Below are 16800 nucleotides of genomic sequence, written 5' to 3' on the forward strand. Positions count from 1 at the left end.
GCAGTAAGCAGGTTGGCGTCCTTGCCGCTACTGCCATATTCTTAACATTGCGCGTTCATTTTGCAACACTTCCCTTCTGTTGTCATCCAAGTGCAAGTGGACATTGAAGGCAGACCGATTACAACACTTCTTGCAAGGAAGGAATCTTCAAAGTTGGAGACCTAAAACTCTCGCTCTTGTGGTAAACCAGAAACGAAACCAAGCACCATGAAGGTTCTGCTGCTTTCAATGTTGACGCTCTCCGTCTGTGTGGGTACGTGGTTCTCTCCTTCTTCTGTAGTATTCACTTTCTTTTTTGGAGATGTAGGCCTATATTATATGGAAACAGAAAACCCCATGAAACCTTTACCTTTTACTCGTCACAGGAATCATTAGTAACTTTAATTCCTTTCGATGATTTCGTTAGCTTCTCTTCATAAATGAGAGAAGTTTCAAGCATCATCCAGCCTTAATCAGGTGCACGTGAACTTAAAGTATGAGAATAGAGCTCTGAAGACTTAGTGTCGTGCGGTTTGTGAAAAAAGAACCAAAATTGTGAATCTCTCTTTTGTCATGTGGAGCGGCACGTGTTTACGTATACACCCTTCCACTTTCATGTCTGTTCGTCACACGGATTCGTGAGGCCCTGTCCAATATAATTGGTGTACATGTACAGGACACCCGGTCTTTCTTGTGCTTACAATTTGTCCATCTTGGTCAACTCCTTGCCTTGGGGTTTTAAAAGCGCATAATGACGGCGAGGTCACTCTAGGTCGCGTGTGCCGTCATTGTGCGGCGATCGGTCAGTGGCGCTGGCTTTGCTTACGTCAGAATTGCTGGCCAAGTCAATTAAAAGACGTGTTTGCGGTCCAGGTGAAGTGTACGGAAGCGTTGCACTGCCAAAAACAAAAGGGAAAAAGGCATTTCCATACGGACGCCACTTGATAACCCATGCACAAAACCTATGAAACTGGTCTGAAAAATTTTAAGTGTTTTCGCAGTAAACGACTTGGTATTTTCCCTCTTAATTGAACTTTTCTGGGCATGGTTTTGCTTTCTGACGGCTAACGGGTCACTGTAGGGAATACACTTGTAATTTTTGTCGTCCATATGTGGACTTCTTTCCACTTTCATGTCTGTTCGTCACACGGATTCGTAAAGCCCTGTCCAATATAATAGGTGTACATGTACAGGACACCCGGCCTTTCTTGTGCTTACAATTTGTCCATCTTGGTCAACTCCTTGCCTTGGGGTTTTAATAGCGCATAATGACGGCGAGGTCACTGTAGGGAATACATTTGCAATTTCTAGCGTCAGTATGTGGAATTTTTTCAAAACGGCGCTTTGGGCTTCATCCTTTTTATACTCCAAAACAAGTCTTAAATGCTTTTCCATGACGCACGTTTAGCTGTGTGAAAACCTCTTAGCATTTTTTGATCATTGAGCGTAATGCGCTCCACTTTAAAATTAAGAGGGTCTTAAGACAGTAACAGAAATGTCAACTTGTATTTTTGAAAAAAGTAACCTTCAAATGGCTCTATTTTCAACGGAATATATATTATAGGGATCAGTTTTCAAGAAATGTTGAGATTCACGACTATTTTTAAGGAAAGTTCATCTCAGGACGGAAATGTCTTCAAAGTTCAAAAGTCATCCGTTAATCTCACAAAAATTAAATAGAACCGGGCTTCCCTAGGCTAGGCAATGAGCTTTAAGTTGATGGACATTTGAACCGCATAGACACACGTGAAACTATTTCTCCTGTTTGTTTCAAGTTTGGGTTCATTTACTCCAGGTTGTTTTTCTGTCACAACTTTTCGTTTACTGCCGGTAGTGCGCAGGTCGTGGATCCATGTCGGAACTCAGCTGACCAGATTGGCCCATTATGATAATGCTCTTTTGGTCTGGAATTCCGTTCAGTCTGAGTCTGAGCCGGAGCGGTGGTGTCCTTGGTGCCCTCACGAACCACGGGTGACCAGCGACATGTACTGTACATGTACTCTTAAGGCTTTCCGGTGGTGGCCTCGCCCGTTATCGAACCATAGGGAAATGGCATCCAGACAAAAACATTCTTATCTAAAGACATTCTGTGGTAACAAGGGAACAAAAATAAAAGAGACCCCTGCTAAGCCTTCTGGCCCTGCTCGGCAACACCGTTGGTAATCCGACTGCAGAGATTTGATTTTATGGTGGGATGGGTTCGTAAATCGCTATACCAACCATATCGCGTGGCGATATTTATTCTGGGGTCTATGCAATGCAGTTGTTTTAAAGTTCTGATCTTGAAAATGAATTTCACTGTTTCAGTTAAGTGTGTTTTTTTTTCTTTTAAACATTGTGTGATTTTGATGCCTCAGTGGTTTTGTTTGTTAATGCCAATTTCCGTATTCATGAGCAGAACTGTGATGTCCTATTCCCCGTAAGGATGCCCCCCCAATGCCAAAAATTGAGGTACTTTGCTGAGCAACATGTCCATGTCTTTCGGGATTCACTGTTGTGGCCATGAGAACGAGCCATTTTTCAGAAATGTTTTCAGTTCCAGCCTGAACAGAAATTCGTTTATACCGAACATTGTATTCCCCGATCGAGTTACCTCACAACACCAGCCTTGCCTTCAGCTGTCCAGAAAGCTTTGACACTGTTAAAATGTTAAGACGTTGGCAAATAGTTTTTGTACACCGAGATGCGTCCCGGAAAATAGGTAACACCATTGTAAAGCGTGTACCATGATGTAGCACCCTGTCAGAGCCTACGTGTGCCTACCCCAACTGAATTTTCCATCTGTCTTTAGGGTATGCTAACCCAGGATGTGAAGATGGAGCACCCACTATCGCTGGTATCAGGGGTTTCCGGGGGGAGGGTTCATAAATATTGTAGACCATGTACTATGCAACTCGGCAGGATATCCCTATTATAGGAGTTTAAGCTCTCTCGGTTTCCGCATTTCGTTGCGGGCAAAGTGTACATTTACCACTGTCATAGCAGGTCCAACATTGCGTGCTCGTACAGAACCGCGGATTGTAATCTCTTCTGGTATTGAATTATTCTTCGGCCCGGCGTAGACTGGAGTGTTACCAAGAAAGACAACTGAAAGGATTGTCAGTTTGTATTTGTCGAAAACAAAAACGGCCAGAAATGGGCCCTGCACATCGCGCTAGTTTCTTCGATGGGGTGTGGCCATCAACAGGAAAAATTGGGTAGGGTTCAGCGCTTGCAGTTAATGGGAGTAAATTAAATGGCTGCAGTGTATGGTCGAATCTCAAAAATGCTCCCGTTATATATTCAAACGATGCCCTTTTATCAAAGGTACTTTTGCCGTTGCTCTTTTCCAAAAAAAGTGCATTGATTGTTGAAACATCTGGTCCGCGACAAAAGCTCTAGTTTACGGCGCATTTCAGTTGAAATCCATTGAATTTGTGGCGTCAGCTCATCGCGGTTGAGAACAAAAAGCTCGTGAGATGCTCGGGATTTGAATGGCGCATGGGTTGTTGGGAATAATAGAGAATATCCACAGAATCCACGCACCCTCTACAGAGCAAGACAATGCATTCCACCTGGGAAAAGTTTCCCGCCAGAACATGCATGGAATGCGGAAAACAAAAGTACATTCTTGTGCAGAACGAAAGGGGAAACGAAAACGAAAGTAATTTGACGAGCCGCACCCGTTTACAAAATGGCGCGAACCTGCAGCCTGCATTGTACTTACCTTTGCTTTGAGTCCTTGACCCGATAGGAAAAGGGCAATTGTGTAAGGAGCGTGATTCCCAGAGCCAAATGCTCGTAATGAAATGCTTGAGCTTTGAGTGGGAACTGGAATGTTTGGTAAAAGCAGTGAACTTCTGCGGGCCATCTTCAGAGAGAGACAGAGAGAGACGATCGCTTCGTGTGAGGGAAAAAAAATCCCAGAAGAACTTGCGTGGGAACGCGGAAAACGAAAGTGCATTATTTGGGCAGAACGTGAAGGGGAAACGATCTGAAAATATGTGTCGGCATTGAAAACGAAAATGAAAAGGATTTGCACCTGGATTTGCAAAATAGCGCGAACCTATACACCCCTCTGTGCCCATGGGTAACCTTAAGGTAGACTTCCCCCATCTGACAGGAAAAACAAGTAGGCAATGACAATATTTCTATACCTTTGCATCTACGCGTCACGCTGGTGTTGGCTCTCAGAATGGACGTTGTTAGGTTTTTGGGTGTACGAAACGAAAGAATTTCATCAGCTTTGTGTACATGTATATTGTTGGTCGACCATGTGGAAACCTCGTTAGGGTCTTTCCCACCGAAGAGATGTGTGGAAAGTGTGACTTCAATTATAAACACTCCTTTGTCCATAGAAGTGCATGATGTTATTTAAGTGCTACCGATAATTAGGCTGGGATTTAATGTTGTACAGACGTTAACTTGGATCTTTAAAATGTAGCAGCGTTGCATTTCGTAGCCACAACTTTTCTTAAACTTTGTGCTGTTGTGTGAAAATTATTTAGCGTCCCCGTTCGGCTAAGTGAATTGAAGGAAGAAATAATCATCCATGTTTTCCTGGCCCACTGAGGGCGGTGTTGCTGTGATTTCAACTGGAGAAACATCGTTGACGGAATAGGTTTTTCTAATCCAAATGTGAACGCAAAATTTACGAACTGAAAGCATTTCTGAGATAGGGTCACTTGCTTGCCTATTGCTGTGCACCCATAGCAATACATAACCAAAGGAAAGCAAATTTAGGCTAGGAAAACCTTCCCAGCAGTCATTTGAGCCTGTATCAGGATAGCATTGAGGTTTTCTTTCCGGGATTACACCTCGGTTTTGCTCATGAATATGGAGATACTGATTAACATAACCATAAAGGCTGAGCAGTACCCTTTACAATATTAAACAAAACGCAAATGATTATGAGATGAGCTGAGACACCAAGGTGCATATTTAAATTTTATCTTTGCTTCCCTTTATACAGACATACAGACATTTTTGATGAAAAAGTACAAATAAGTTGCACTTAAAATTGCACTCATTTTACAGACGATTTTGTCGATCACCTTTGCCACGTGTTAAAGTGAAACCCCTTTAGCCGCACCAATGGTCCGTGCCTGGCACACTCCTTGAAAAACCTCCTTTCATGAAAATTGGCAAGCGCGGCGCGTGTCGCGCGATGTGACAGGAAAAGCATTCCGGTTTGTAAGTGTGACGTCACTTCAGTTTAAACCACGCCCACTACACACGTGCACAGCTCATAGGGTTACATGCATTGATCGCTGTTTACCTGGAACCGGAAGTTAACGCGCGATTTCAGCAATTGTCCAATGAGAGCCTGCAAACGTGGCGCGTCCGCCTTTGTGACGAAGTCACTTACGAACCGGACAAGCCCGTCTACAGTGAATTTCACACTCTGTATTACGAAAACGTGGACGCGCTGGTGTTGCGCAGTGCGCATGTTTAGGTTACAATGAGGCATAACCACCATACGTACACGTAATTTGTGTATGGGAAGAGTTTTAATCAGGAGGCAAAATTTCTTCTGAAGCTGGCGAATCGCTTAACAAGTTGGGCAGCAGTGAAATTGAATCAGGCGGTCGTCAGGTAACTCGGTTTGCAAGCGAAGTATAAAATTATTAATTCTGACACTAAAGATAAAAACCATCGATGCATGTGAAATTTAAGATACACGGTGTTTCGATACTGCGGGATAAAAAGTCTTTGGGATCATGGATCCACAAAAATCTCTACATGGCAGCGTCGGTCGGGGAATTATGTATCAAATTTTCGGTGATTTTTTTTCGCCTTGCTTATTAAGTACGTTTATCGAAGGGAAATACATTTAACTGGGGAGCGTTTGTCCAGCAACCTGATCGTTGGAACAAGTTCCTTTGTTTCGTCGCTACCACAAGAACCTCTGGCTTTTCTCCTGTCCTTCTTTGTAGCTATTTCCTGAAGTTTGGCCTTGGCAGGGAACCACATCCCAACCGCACTTGAGCCTGAGGTCAATTTGCCAGAGGACCGTAGGCTTGGGATTTTGTGTAACGATATTTTGGTTTTGGAACAGATTCGTAAGGCTTGGAAGTTTGGAACAAATTTGTAAAGGCGCCTTTTATTTCTATGTCCACGTTTTTTTGGTGCGTTGCGTACACGATGCGTTCGTCCGTTTCACTTTCACGGACAACAAAATCGATTCCATTGACAGCGGTCGGCCCACAAAATCGCCAGGGAGCCATCCACACGGATACGCAATGCTTGGCACAAGTGTTGACGCGCATATGGAAAAGCGCTTTCACGGAGGAGAAAACGTGGACATTTCTATTTCCTGTTTCTCCCCACAAGAGATGCGAGATTTTAGTATATTGTGGATTAACTTCAATCAAGTTCCACTTGTCCATGACGTACCATTTGTTCTTTTTCGCAGTTTTGTTTTAAACAGGAGTTTACACTGCATATTAATTACTTACTGAAAATGTCACGATGCTTAACAGGCAGCGCGGGTGCCAGTAATGAAACGGCAGATCGCAGTCCTTTATCGGCCAGCAATGGCAGTAAATGTGACAGTAAGTCTCAGCTAATTAATGTTAATACATATTTAGCAACAACAGCAACAGGGAGTAACTGTGGTCATTGAGTACAGACAACATGATTTTTAAGGGTTTCCATCAAGTGCAATAGTGAAGCAATTAATTTTGATCTACTTGTGTTATGCATGATTACAAGTACACGTAGGCCTACCATAGTTGTACTTTCAGAGCCACGCATCCTTCATTTAACACTGGTATGATATAAGCATGGTTGGTACTCAAGAAAAGAAGATTTTTAATTTGTTATCTACGGTATCTACGTGTCTTTTTAAGACAAAGGTTGCATTTGTTTGCAAAACTGGACGCACAAAGCACTGAGATTGTCTCAAAATAAAGTCAAATGTTCATGTATAAAGAATGACAAATGAACGAAAGTGAACAAGGTCCAGTTCGGGTCAACACGCAAAGCGAAGTTAAGGGCAAATATACGTTAGTGTTTACCGTGGAAATGCGTTGACAGTGAACAGCTGTTGTGAAACACCGAGCAATATTGCAGATTTCACAGTAGCATTTTCCGGGGGTTAAGAACCGCTCGGACCATCCTTGCTTGAAGGGCAAATTAAAATTGCAGTCGGCCTCGCTTTGATGAATGTCTCACTAAGCCGTAAAGATGGACAGTGCCTTGATGGGGGGAGGGTAGCCAAATAGAGAAAGACCGATTGTTGTCGGAGAAAATGTGTCGCTGGACGACTGACCGCGCGTTATCCCGTGAACAAAGGTGCTATTTTTTTTCTCTGCGGCGAAATCAGCCTCCAAAAAGTTGGACTTTTGTTTGCGGAGTAGTTTTAAAGGTGCGTGTTTTTTTTTTCATCTGCGCAATAACTCGGTAGCTCCGACATAAATTTACTTCCCCTGAACGCGATTGTGTTTGTGCAACGATCAAATGCAAATTATGATTTTTCTAAAGGACGGCTTTAATGCATGAAGTCGAGCGAAACGTAAAGAGATCGGCCAGACAGCACGCACTTGACTGCAAACTCTGACATCGAAGTCTTAGGAGATCTGGCGGTGGTATTGTACCACACCACCAACGCCGCCATTGTAAGTTGTTCGTGTGTTTTTGATGTTTGCCATTCTTCTCGTCTCAGTCGTATTTTTGCCCAACAGTGGCTGGCAAAACTATGGCACGCCGTGAAATGAAAATTCACTGTGTTCCAAAAATCTCACACAGCTTTCGATGTAGGTGAAAATGCCGCCCTCTTTCAAAGGAACGGGGCAAATGTGCAATTTTGAGGTGAACCCCGACTCCAAGCATGCATGCATGGATATGGGTGAAAGTAGATGGCAACTCCGGCTGTCGTGGCCAAGCAAATACGGTCACAAATGTCTGGGGGGTCGTACAGCAAAACAGCGCGGATCACTCGGTTATCATGCGCTAGATCACTTAAAACGGCGTATGCAATCCGATGCCAACCCAGGGAATTTCTTTGTGCCCTCACACGTGCGGAGTTCGTCGTGAGTTGAGTTCAATCTCTTTTTAGTTCATAAAATGGCCCCACAAAGTTGTGTTTAACCCGAAAAGAGCCAGGGCCGAACCTCCCCCCCCCACCACTGGTTTTCGAGCAAGCAGTACATGTATCTTCAGAAGCCGAGCCTTTAGGAGTTATTAAGGAACTCTTAGCCCCTTTTTTCCTCTATCCTGTCTTTTATTTGTTTCCTTTAGTAACTCTTTGACACCAATTTTGCCAAAGTCAGACATATACCGTCCATGTACTCGCGTAGCACTCATTATTCCGAGAGGGGTCAGCTTCCCATCATACTTTCCCCCTGCGATGCCGGTGCTACACCGTACACCTAAGTGTATGAGGGCTTGCTCGTGCATCCTTGAACTTCCGGTGACCCTAACAATAAAAAAATAAACAAACATATGTCGGATTGAGTTAAAACATCACATTTGTACTGATAAGGAGTGTCTCTACGTGCTTGCGTTTTCGTTTTTGAAGCGAGTCTTGCCGTGAGATAGTCCAAAACAACGCGGCGCTTCTGGGGTTTGCCGTGGTTTTGCTCAAGGCAGCGGAGCATGGTTTAGTCATCTGTCGTCTTGAGGACCGTTTCGTCAAGTTGGAGCCCGAGTGACTCCAACTGACGTACGTGCATGTTTATTGCTTCATTTGATGCCCCAGTCGGCAGACAGCGCAGTCGAGGTTTTTCGAGCCATACTCCGTAGCAGTTAAGTTGATAACACAAAATACATGTACATGTACACGCTGCCTGCATTTACATATGTGTTCGGAGTAAGGGTAGTGATTGGGCTTATACAGGCAATGAGTGCGCGAGGCACCAGAGTAAGTTCCGGGAAACACCTCCCTCACCGGGAAAAGGGGAAAGCTACTTTGAAAGTTGCCACACTTCGCGCGAAAGCTTTAATTACAATTTCGCTAGAAGGTCCCGGGTGGCATGCACTTGGCGCATCCCACGCCCAACGTGGACGAAGTTGTACGCACACGCGGCGATCTCTCGCCGAAGGAAATCGTTCCTGAGTGACAAGCACGCTGTCTCATGTTCCTTCATGGTGCCAGTTTTAAAGATTCATGACACTGATGTCGTTACTTTATGACTGCTTACTGTGAGGAGAAAACAAACACAAATTTTCTTTTGTTACGCAACCCTAACTTTTTGTGCACAGTTTTTGGTTAGCTTCCGAGTTCGATCTGTGCATAAACAAAACATCCTCCCGCGCATGAAATTTGTGTCCAGTTTACATTAGCACCGATTCATTTCACTATAATAGAATTGATGCAAATCTTCTGAGTGACACTACTTCATGATTGTGCGAAAAATACCCACCGGCAGAGGGCGTTTTCGGCTTCGCACTCACAGAGTTCCGGTTCTTGGGATAATCCATTGTTGTACAGCTTTGCTGTTACGGGTTTCAAGAGAGGGCGCAGTGTGCCCAAAGAGAAAAGATGTAAATTCGGTTCGGCATACAGCGGCGCATGTCCGATATGACGCGCTTGCGAGGTCTTCCCTGTAAGAGGTTTGTTCCCAAATGATCTTGCAGACCTTGCGCCAGCCGTATTCCCGAATGACTGTCGACGCGTTTCATTTTGTGGCATGCGCTGTTGCAACAACGCCTGAAAGTTTAACACCGCTCGGGTGCTTAATTCTTTACTTTGAATTGGTGCATTGGGTCGGACTGACTACATCTAGAACCCATCGACTGTCGGGAGATTGATATTTGCTTCGTTATACATTTTCGAATTAGTCCTTACCACTGCACTCATGCATATTCATGATATTGTGTGTTACCAGCTGGATCGTACGCTGTTCGATGCTACGCCTGCACTGGTGCCATCTCACCCGCCCTCAACACTTGGTGTAACGACCCGTTTGACGAGGAGAACGCGGCAGCTCAAGCATCCATTCAAACCTGTAATGGAGAATGCGTGGTAAGTAACTCTTAAAACTACAAGAGGGACACTACAAAAAACCAGCAGAGACATTTAAATTATTTCTATTACCTAGAAAAACAAAACCAAAAAGGCAAAGAAATATAATATAAAAATTGCCAACAAAACAAGAACAAAAACTCAAACAAAAACAAGCTCTTGACTGATTCTAGCCATGTTAGCCAACGCTGCCCCTCTCGGTAATTTTCAGCATCTCAACAGCCTGTGCAAGCCAGAATCGCACGTGGAAATGGCAGTTTGAATGAGAAAAAAAACAGGTGGATGAGAGAATTTTGAAACTTACCCCGAATCCCCCAAAACTAAACCTACGTCCTTAAGGTGCCACAGAGAGGATATAACTCTTTTTCATAACTTTTTTTGCAAGCAGCGCTTCTAAAAGCCCTCTTGCATTCAGCCTGATGCACTACGTTTCTGCTGATGAGAAAATAGCACTATATTGAGGTCAAACCGCATAGCAGTGTCGATAACGCCTTGGAAGCAACATAAAGCGTCTGTTGCAATGCAGCTTGTATGAATCGGGCTACGCTCCTTTGAGAATCACCTCTGTGTTTTAAAAAACCGTATTTTCAATGTTGTGCAATTCCCATTTGATGCTTTTTATGCCAAGAAGTAATTCCTTATTCATGAGCACAGCCGTCATCTCATTTCAGGCAGAGTGATTTTTAATCCGGCATAAAAAGTGATGGATATATAATTTCTTTAAATATTTTGGTGGCCCCAAAAGTTCTTTGAAAACGTATTATGCACTCCGCAGCAATTAAACCATCATTAACATGGTCTCTGGAATGTTCACACACACGCACCCACACAGTTTTACATACAAAATGTGGAAATTCCTTTGTTCTCCTGTGGTTAAGGAAACTTTGAGGAAAATACTCCTCTCTCTTCAACTAGGATAACTCCTTCGAGCTGGATTTTTGATGATTTCCCGGACTGTTCCTCCTCATTTTGCCACAGATAACCTTGACCCCAAAATGCCTCTGAAAATGCTTTACTAAGAGGAGAAAACATTGTGTGCGAGTCCACACAACGCCATCGCACCCTACATTATGTGGACTTCTTCTGTGCAGAGGTCCACACTATGTATGCCACGCATTTGCAACTGGGGACCCCGTCTTGTTCCTCTTTCGTTCGTACTTTGGCTTTTTTTGGAAGACCGGCCATACGTTTTGTACACAGTTGTGAATCCGGGACCTTATTGTCCTCTACCGTTCAGGGTCCCCAACTAAATTCAAAAACAAACTCGCACACGCATCTTTGTTTCACAGTTTGAACGGAACACCTGTACCGCGAATGGCATCTCAAAATAGCGCCCTTATTTGTCCGGAAAAGCACGGGAAATTTTCAACGTAAAAAAGCACTTAATTTCAATACCCCTCAGATAAAATGGATACTAAATCTTTTCCATGCGTTGAATAGGAGAACTTGAAAATTCCACGTTGTAAGTGCTTTTCAAACCATTCATTGCTTGGACTGTTAATTTTCCTTATGGGACCACGAGTGACAGAGGGCGCTCAAACCTGGATACCAGGCATTGCACTTTTTAATACTCATATTCTCATTTCTTGTCTTCAGAAAAGCTACTCTAAAATCGGCGACCTGGAAGGCTATGTCCGCGAGTGTTCCAACGTGACCATAACCAATTGCCTGAACGAGTGCAACTCCGCTTTGGGGATCACCGCTTGCCAGCACTGTTGCACCGGCGACCTCTGCAACAGCGCATCCTCGGTGACCTTTAACCTGCTGGCCGCAGTCGCCATGTTGGTGTCTGCCTGGGTCTTCACCTCGTAGAGGCATTTCTCGTACCGATGGTGTGTACCGACTGCCCAGTATGTAAGAGACTTTTGAACCATCATGAATCGGTTGGACACAGCGTGCTTCCAATTTAGTCGAATCCAGTGTGCTATGAGTAGCACTCTTCATCCCTTGCCAGGCGTTTGGCCTATGTTTTTGGAAAACGGTTTTCATTTTATTCATCCCTTGCCAGGCGTTTGGCCTATGTTTTTGGAAAACGGTTTTCATTTTTGATTGTTTAAATCGAGCAATAAATCATGCAGAAAATCACCTGTGTGTGCGCGTGAGTGCAGATCAAAACATATGCCGATGCCCCCAGCACCGTGATTGGTTTGACAACTGTCGACTACAGTCGAGCATCTGAATAATCTAGGATTTTATTGCACAGTGAAGGCTGCACACACAGCTCCAATTCAGTGATTGGTTGGTTTAAGTCACATGCTTTTATAGGCAACTGTACAAAGAAGCTACTAATGACGGCACCGAACTCTCAGATATGTGATTTTGTTTCAATCATTCAAAACAACTCATTTTTTTTCTTAATGTCAAGACACCTGCACGGGATAAGCTCCGATGTTTTAGTACCAATTGAAAATTAATCACCAGTGCTTCTGCTTCTGCTGGCTACTGTACAATCGCCAAAATTCTGGCTGTCCGGTACATTGTTGACCTTTGTTGGTCCCGTTCTGCCATGCATGGAACGCTTTTAATGTACACACGAAGGCTTTGTGTGGTACGTCAGGAATTGGTTAATATTTGGTGGAATCGATTGTGTTTAAACCGTCAATGGTTCCTGTGTTTCTTTTTTACAATTTTGGTAGTCGGTGACCCATTGGAGGTTGAAATCTTGTACTTTCTCTAAATGTAGTTTGTTGGGAAACGCAAAGCGGTCTTTTCCTCGTGAAGTCAGGTTGTCTGTGTTCTTACTATGTTTTGTACGATTACTGAATTGCTGATGTATATAATCTGACGTCGGTAATGATGATGTATTAAAAATGTGTGGAGTTTTGTTAGTGACTTTTGTTTCTTTTGCTGGTAATTCTTTCACACTTGTGTTTCTCTTCAGTCATTTTGAATAGTAGCCAAAGCTGTTCTATCCAAATGCAATTACAACGAGTAAGTTTCAGTTGAGAAGGCAGGTTAAACGTACTTACGCGACTTGAGTAGTAGATTTCAACTCAAGATATTTCTATCGCTAACGGAAAAAGAGGGCGGCATTTTTAATTAATTTGCTTTCTGCGGTTGGACGCGCGCTCCTGAGGAAGCTGCTCCTGAGATAACGACTCGGCGGCTACTTTTCTCCCGGGCTTGCATGCGATGCCAGTTGGAGCCATGTTACTTGGACAGGATTATAGTAAACAAGGCGAAGATAGCCCCTTCCAATTAGGACTCTGAGAGTTTTTAAAAGGATGGATTCCAGGAGCAAGGTCCAAAATGGCCGTGGGGTGAAAATAGCCTTGCTTTACTTGAGTAGCATTCCCAGTACTCAGCGTGAGTAGAGACTGACCAATTGTCAGAGGTTGTTTCTTGTAATATGCTCAATCAATTATCTACGCTTTTGTGGTTGCCTTCATGTAGCTATGAAATCTCCATTTGGACTAATGTAGGATTTCATTATTTAAGATTCTCTTTTTTTTGCTAAACGAAGTGTTGCTTCCAAACAGTCATTCAATTGAAAGTCATTCCAAACCGATGTACGTGCATGGTTTCGCTGCTGTTTATCTGGTTTCCGATTATTTGTCATAAAAACTGATCAAAAGTGCCCATAAAAAGTTTTAGGGCAAATCAACAAAATAATGCGATCAAGTGATCGGTCCTTAATTTTAAGGCAATGTTTCTGTGCTAACATACCTCAAACACTCTTTGCATTGACGAGTCAAACCGCGCATTCAGCCCTCTGTTTTTCGTCTTCTTAATTAATTAACCCTAGTAAGTAGCATGAAAACAGGGGCTAATTAGCCAAAATTAATCAGCAAATGTTAATGTCACTTCGCGAAAACGTCCTGGTCCTGGTCGGTGTATAATAATCACAGGGAGGTGATCGTGTCTTTACGCGCGCACAACTGTGAACGTAACAAAGCTAACGTCACTTCGTGAAAACGAAAATCCCAGTTGACCTACTTTTCAGCCATTTCCTTGCAATACATTTTGCACATGTTCAAAGGACGTTAAGCGTTGCGTCTCTTTCTGAAAATGCAAAATGCTGTTTTCACGATGTTTGCCTTCAGCAACATTTAATAATGTAACTAACATTAATGATGTTTGGTTTGTGGGATGTCAAGTGGTCAAGCACGATACTGTAAAAGAGAATATCGAGAAAAAAATGGAAATCGACAAAAATCATTTTTGGACATTGGCGTCACTTCGTGAGAACAGTAACTAATATAAAACTCCCGACCAACACGGCTCTTTTCAACCGATGGGGGAGTGCATCTGCTCGATCGAGACCAAAAGGCCACTCTCTTTTACCAAAAGGGCCAAACATGGTGACGCTCTTGGGTGACTAGACAAGCCATTGTCGTAAGTGTTGGGTTGTTGCCTGGAGCTACTTAAGTGTAGCTACAATAAATGTTTCTTCTAAAACAATTTTCTGCAACTTTGTACTTTTCTTATACATATGAAAACTCTCACACATTCCTATTTGGTTAAATGCATTGAAAAGTGCCCACTTTTGAACAATCAAAATTATCTATGTTTTCCCTGACAACTGAGGGCGCTGTTGCTTTGAAGTCATCTTGGGAAGACATGCTTCCCTGTGTAAGTATTTCTGTTCAAATCGTGAAGCCAGAATTTTCGTACTGAAAAGAATTTCTGAGAGGGGAATTGATGATTTCGTTTTGCCATTCACATAAACAGCAGTCAGCAAAGAAAAGAAAACGTAATCCAGGCAAACCTACAAAAACTCTGTTCAAACCAATACACTGAGGCTTCTTCCTGAGATGACATCACAGTATTGCTCATGAAAATGAAAATACTCATTAGCATAACAACTCCCAAAAGCATTAAAATACCCTTTGAAACAGTGAAACCAAAGTTGAAAATAGGTTTACTGATGGTGTGGTGTGTGATCCTGTTCCCAAAACAGCGTTCTTGAGTCGTGTTCCCACCGTTCGAGCGCGAGAACAAAAAACCCGTGTCAAGAACAGGCCGCCCGAACTCGACCACTGTGTCAGATGGAAGGGTACAGTGGTTCGATCCCCAGTTGGTGTGGTTGCATGTCGTAAATGTCCATTGGCAGGGTGTAAAACACTGACCTCCGTCTGTCCGTGTTTTAAGTCGTGTGTTTGTCAATAGAGGGCGTTGTTCAATGGGCATGGGAATTTCGGCTCAGGGTGCATTCCACCAAATGGTTGTATATCTGCGCGCAAGGTCATTAATATTTTGTGATCCCACGGGGTCTTTACAATAAGACAGGCCATAATCAGGAGGCATCATAAAAATATTTCTATAAATCCCGAATTTGGGACTGATAGTTTCCATTTCAGAGAATTTCTTTCACAACAGGCCCCAAATTGCGGGCCTATTTTGGATAGAGGTGGGCGGCTACATTCAGAAATGAGCGCTTAGTTTTACTGCTGTTTGGGGGGTATCTTCCTTGAAAGGCGAATAAAAAAAAGGATTTTCTTGGCTAACCCCCATGAAATTGAAACGAAAAGTGATCTTCTGGCTATAATCTTGAGTTGCCAGTAAAAAAAAAGTGGCCAACCTCTTAACGAGAGTCAACAGGCGGTGCTATTTCGGTCCAATTTTGCACCGTATTTTTGTAGGCGCGTATTTGGTATAGTGCAACCCTCACACTTTAGAAGTCGCCATATTTTTGGTTTCAATGCACACGTAATACCAAAGTCCTAAGTGAAATTCATTCCGGGAAATTATTTATTTGATTCATCTTGTTAATTCATAACTGCTTAAAGTCAATTTCTATACATTTGTGTACTTTTTGAGGACAGATGAAATTGTTGTCTGGTAATCTTTCAATTTTTTTTTCAATTTCAATGAACCAATCATCCAACTACTGAAGTCAGTTGACTCAAGTTGTTTAATTAAGAAGAAAGTAATCCGTGCGAACTCTGCCAGTCATAGACTAATCCGCGGAGACGCCATAACTGCGGTGGCACCGCACTCACACGCGCATTCTTCAGCTTGACGCGCGCGTGCATTTTGGCAAATCACGACATCCTATTGGTCAAAGAGGCATGTAACGCGCGCGTACCACCTGTGCACGAGCTTTGGGCCACCGCAGTAATGGCTTCTATTCCTGGTTGTGGAATTACACTATAGACGAAAACGCATGTCACAGCTGAACTGCTTTCCCACGAGTGCATTGTATATGAGTATTCGTCTACACACGCGTACACAGGTGTGTTGCTATTTTGTATCGAAATTTTAGGAACTTCAGAAATTGTTAAGTGAAAGTGTGCATTACATTGAGAATTTTTAGCAGTCAGGACGGGGTCGCTCCGTAATATTACAACATTGAAAATTGGAGGCTGGAGAGCAGAAACCAGAGAAGGCTGACATCACTCTTTAAAAACTGTGGTGTAAATTTAACACCCTCAGTATCCATATAGGGCACGTCCAGTCCGATTTTGTCCTATACAAAGAAGGGTGCTTATCTGACACAAATATTTTGGCGGTGCATCCTTCAGTGGTGGCGCCATTCAAATTGACCGTGTAAACCTGTAATTTCTGGCCGTTTCTGCAAATAGGCCTGCTTAACTTTAGATGTGGCTTTCGCGTGTTAGTGACATAGGCCTATGTACAGGGTCTCGTTTGTACCTTGAGCACAAGAGAATATCTAATGGCAAACCTAGAGAGTGAAATCACACAGTGTACGAATGATCAATTGTAACAAGCGCCCGCAACTGCGGCATGAAAAACAGCGATGAAGGAAATATATTCATGCAAACACAATTTCCGTACGTTTCCAGCTCATACTCCTAAGTTGATGACTTGCTTTTATGACTACAACATGCGGTGAAAACGGGTGCAGAAATTCTCCTAAAGTTGAAGTAAAATTGATGACTTTCTTTCGGACTGTTGGCCATTAAACAGCGATG

General features: G+C 43.2%; 1 protein-coding gene across 1 annotated transcript; it reads left to right on the plus strand.

Annotated features, from left to right (window-relative positions):
- The first annotated feature begins 8 nt into the window (after positions 1–8).
- Positions 9–12757, plus strand: LOC110982422 (uncharacterized). Its single transcript, XM_022240807.2, has 3 exons — positions 9–253; positions 9789–9925; positions 11522–12757. Exons 1-3 carry the CDS (start codon positions 208–210, stop codon positions 11735–11737), a joined length of 399 nt encoding a protein of 132 aa, XP_022096499.1. The 5' UTR covers positions 9–207; the 3' UTR covers positions 11738–12757.
- The last annotated feature ends 4043 nt before the right edge of the window (positions 12758–16800 follow it).

The sequence above is a fragment of the Acanthaster planci genome, linkage group LG21, assembly GCF_054643075.1.
Source record: "Acanthaster planci isolate LZ-2023a linkage group LG21, COTS_SCS, whole genome shotgun sequence".
NCBI lineage: Eukaryota > Metazoa > Echinodermata > Asteroidea > Valvatida > Acanthasteridae > Acanthaster > Acanthaster planci.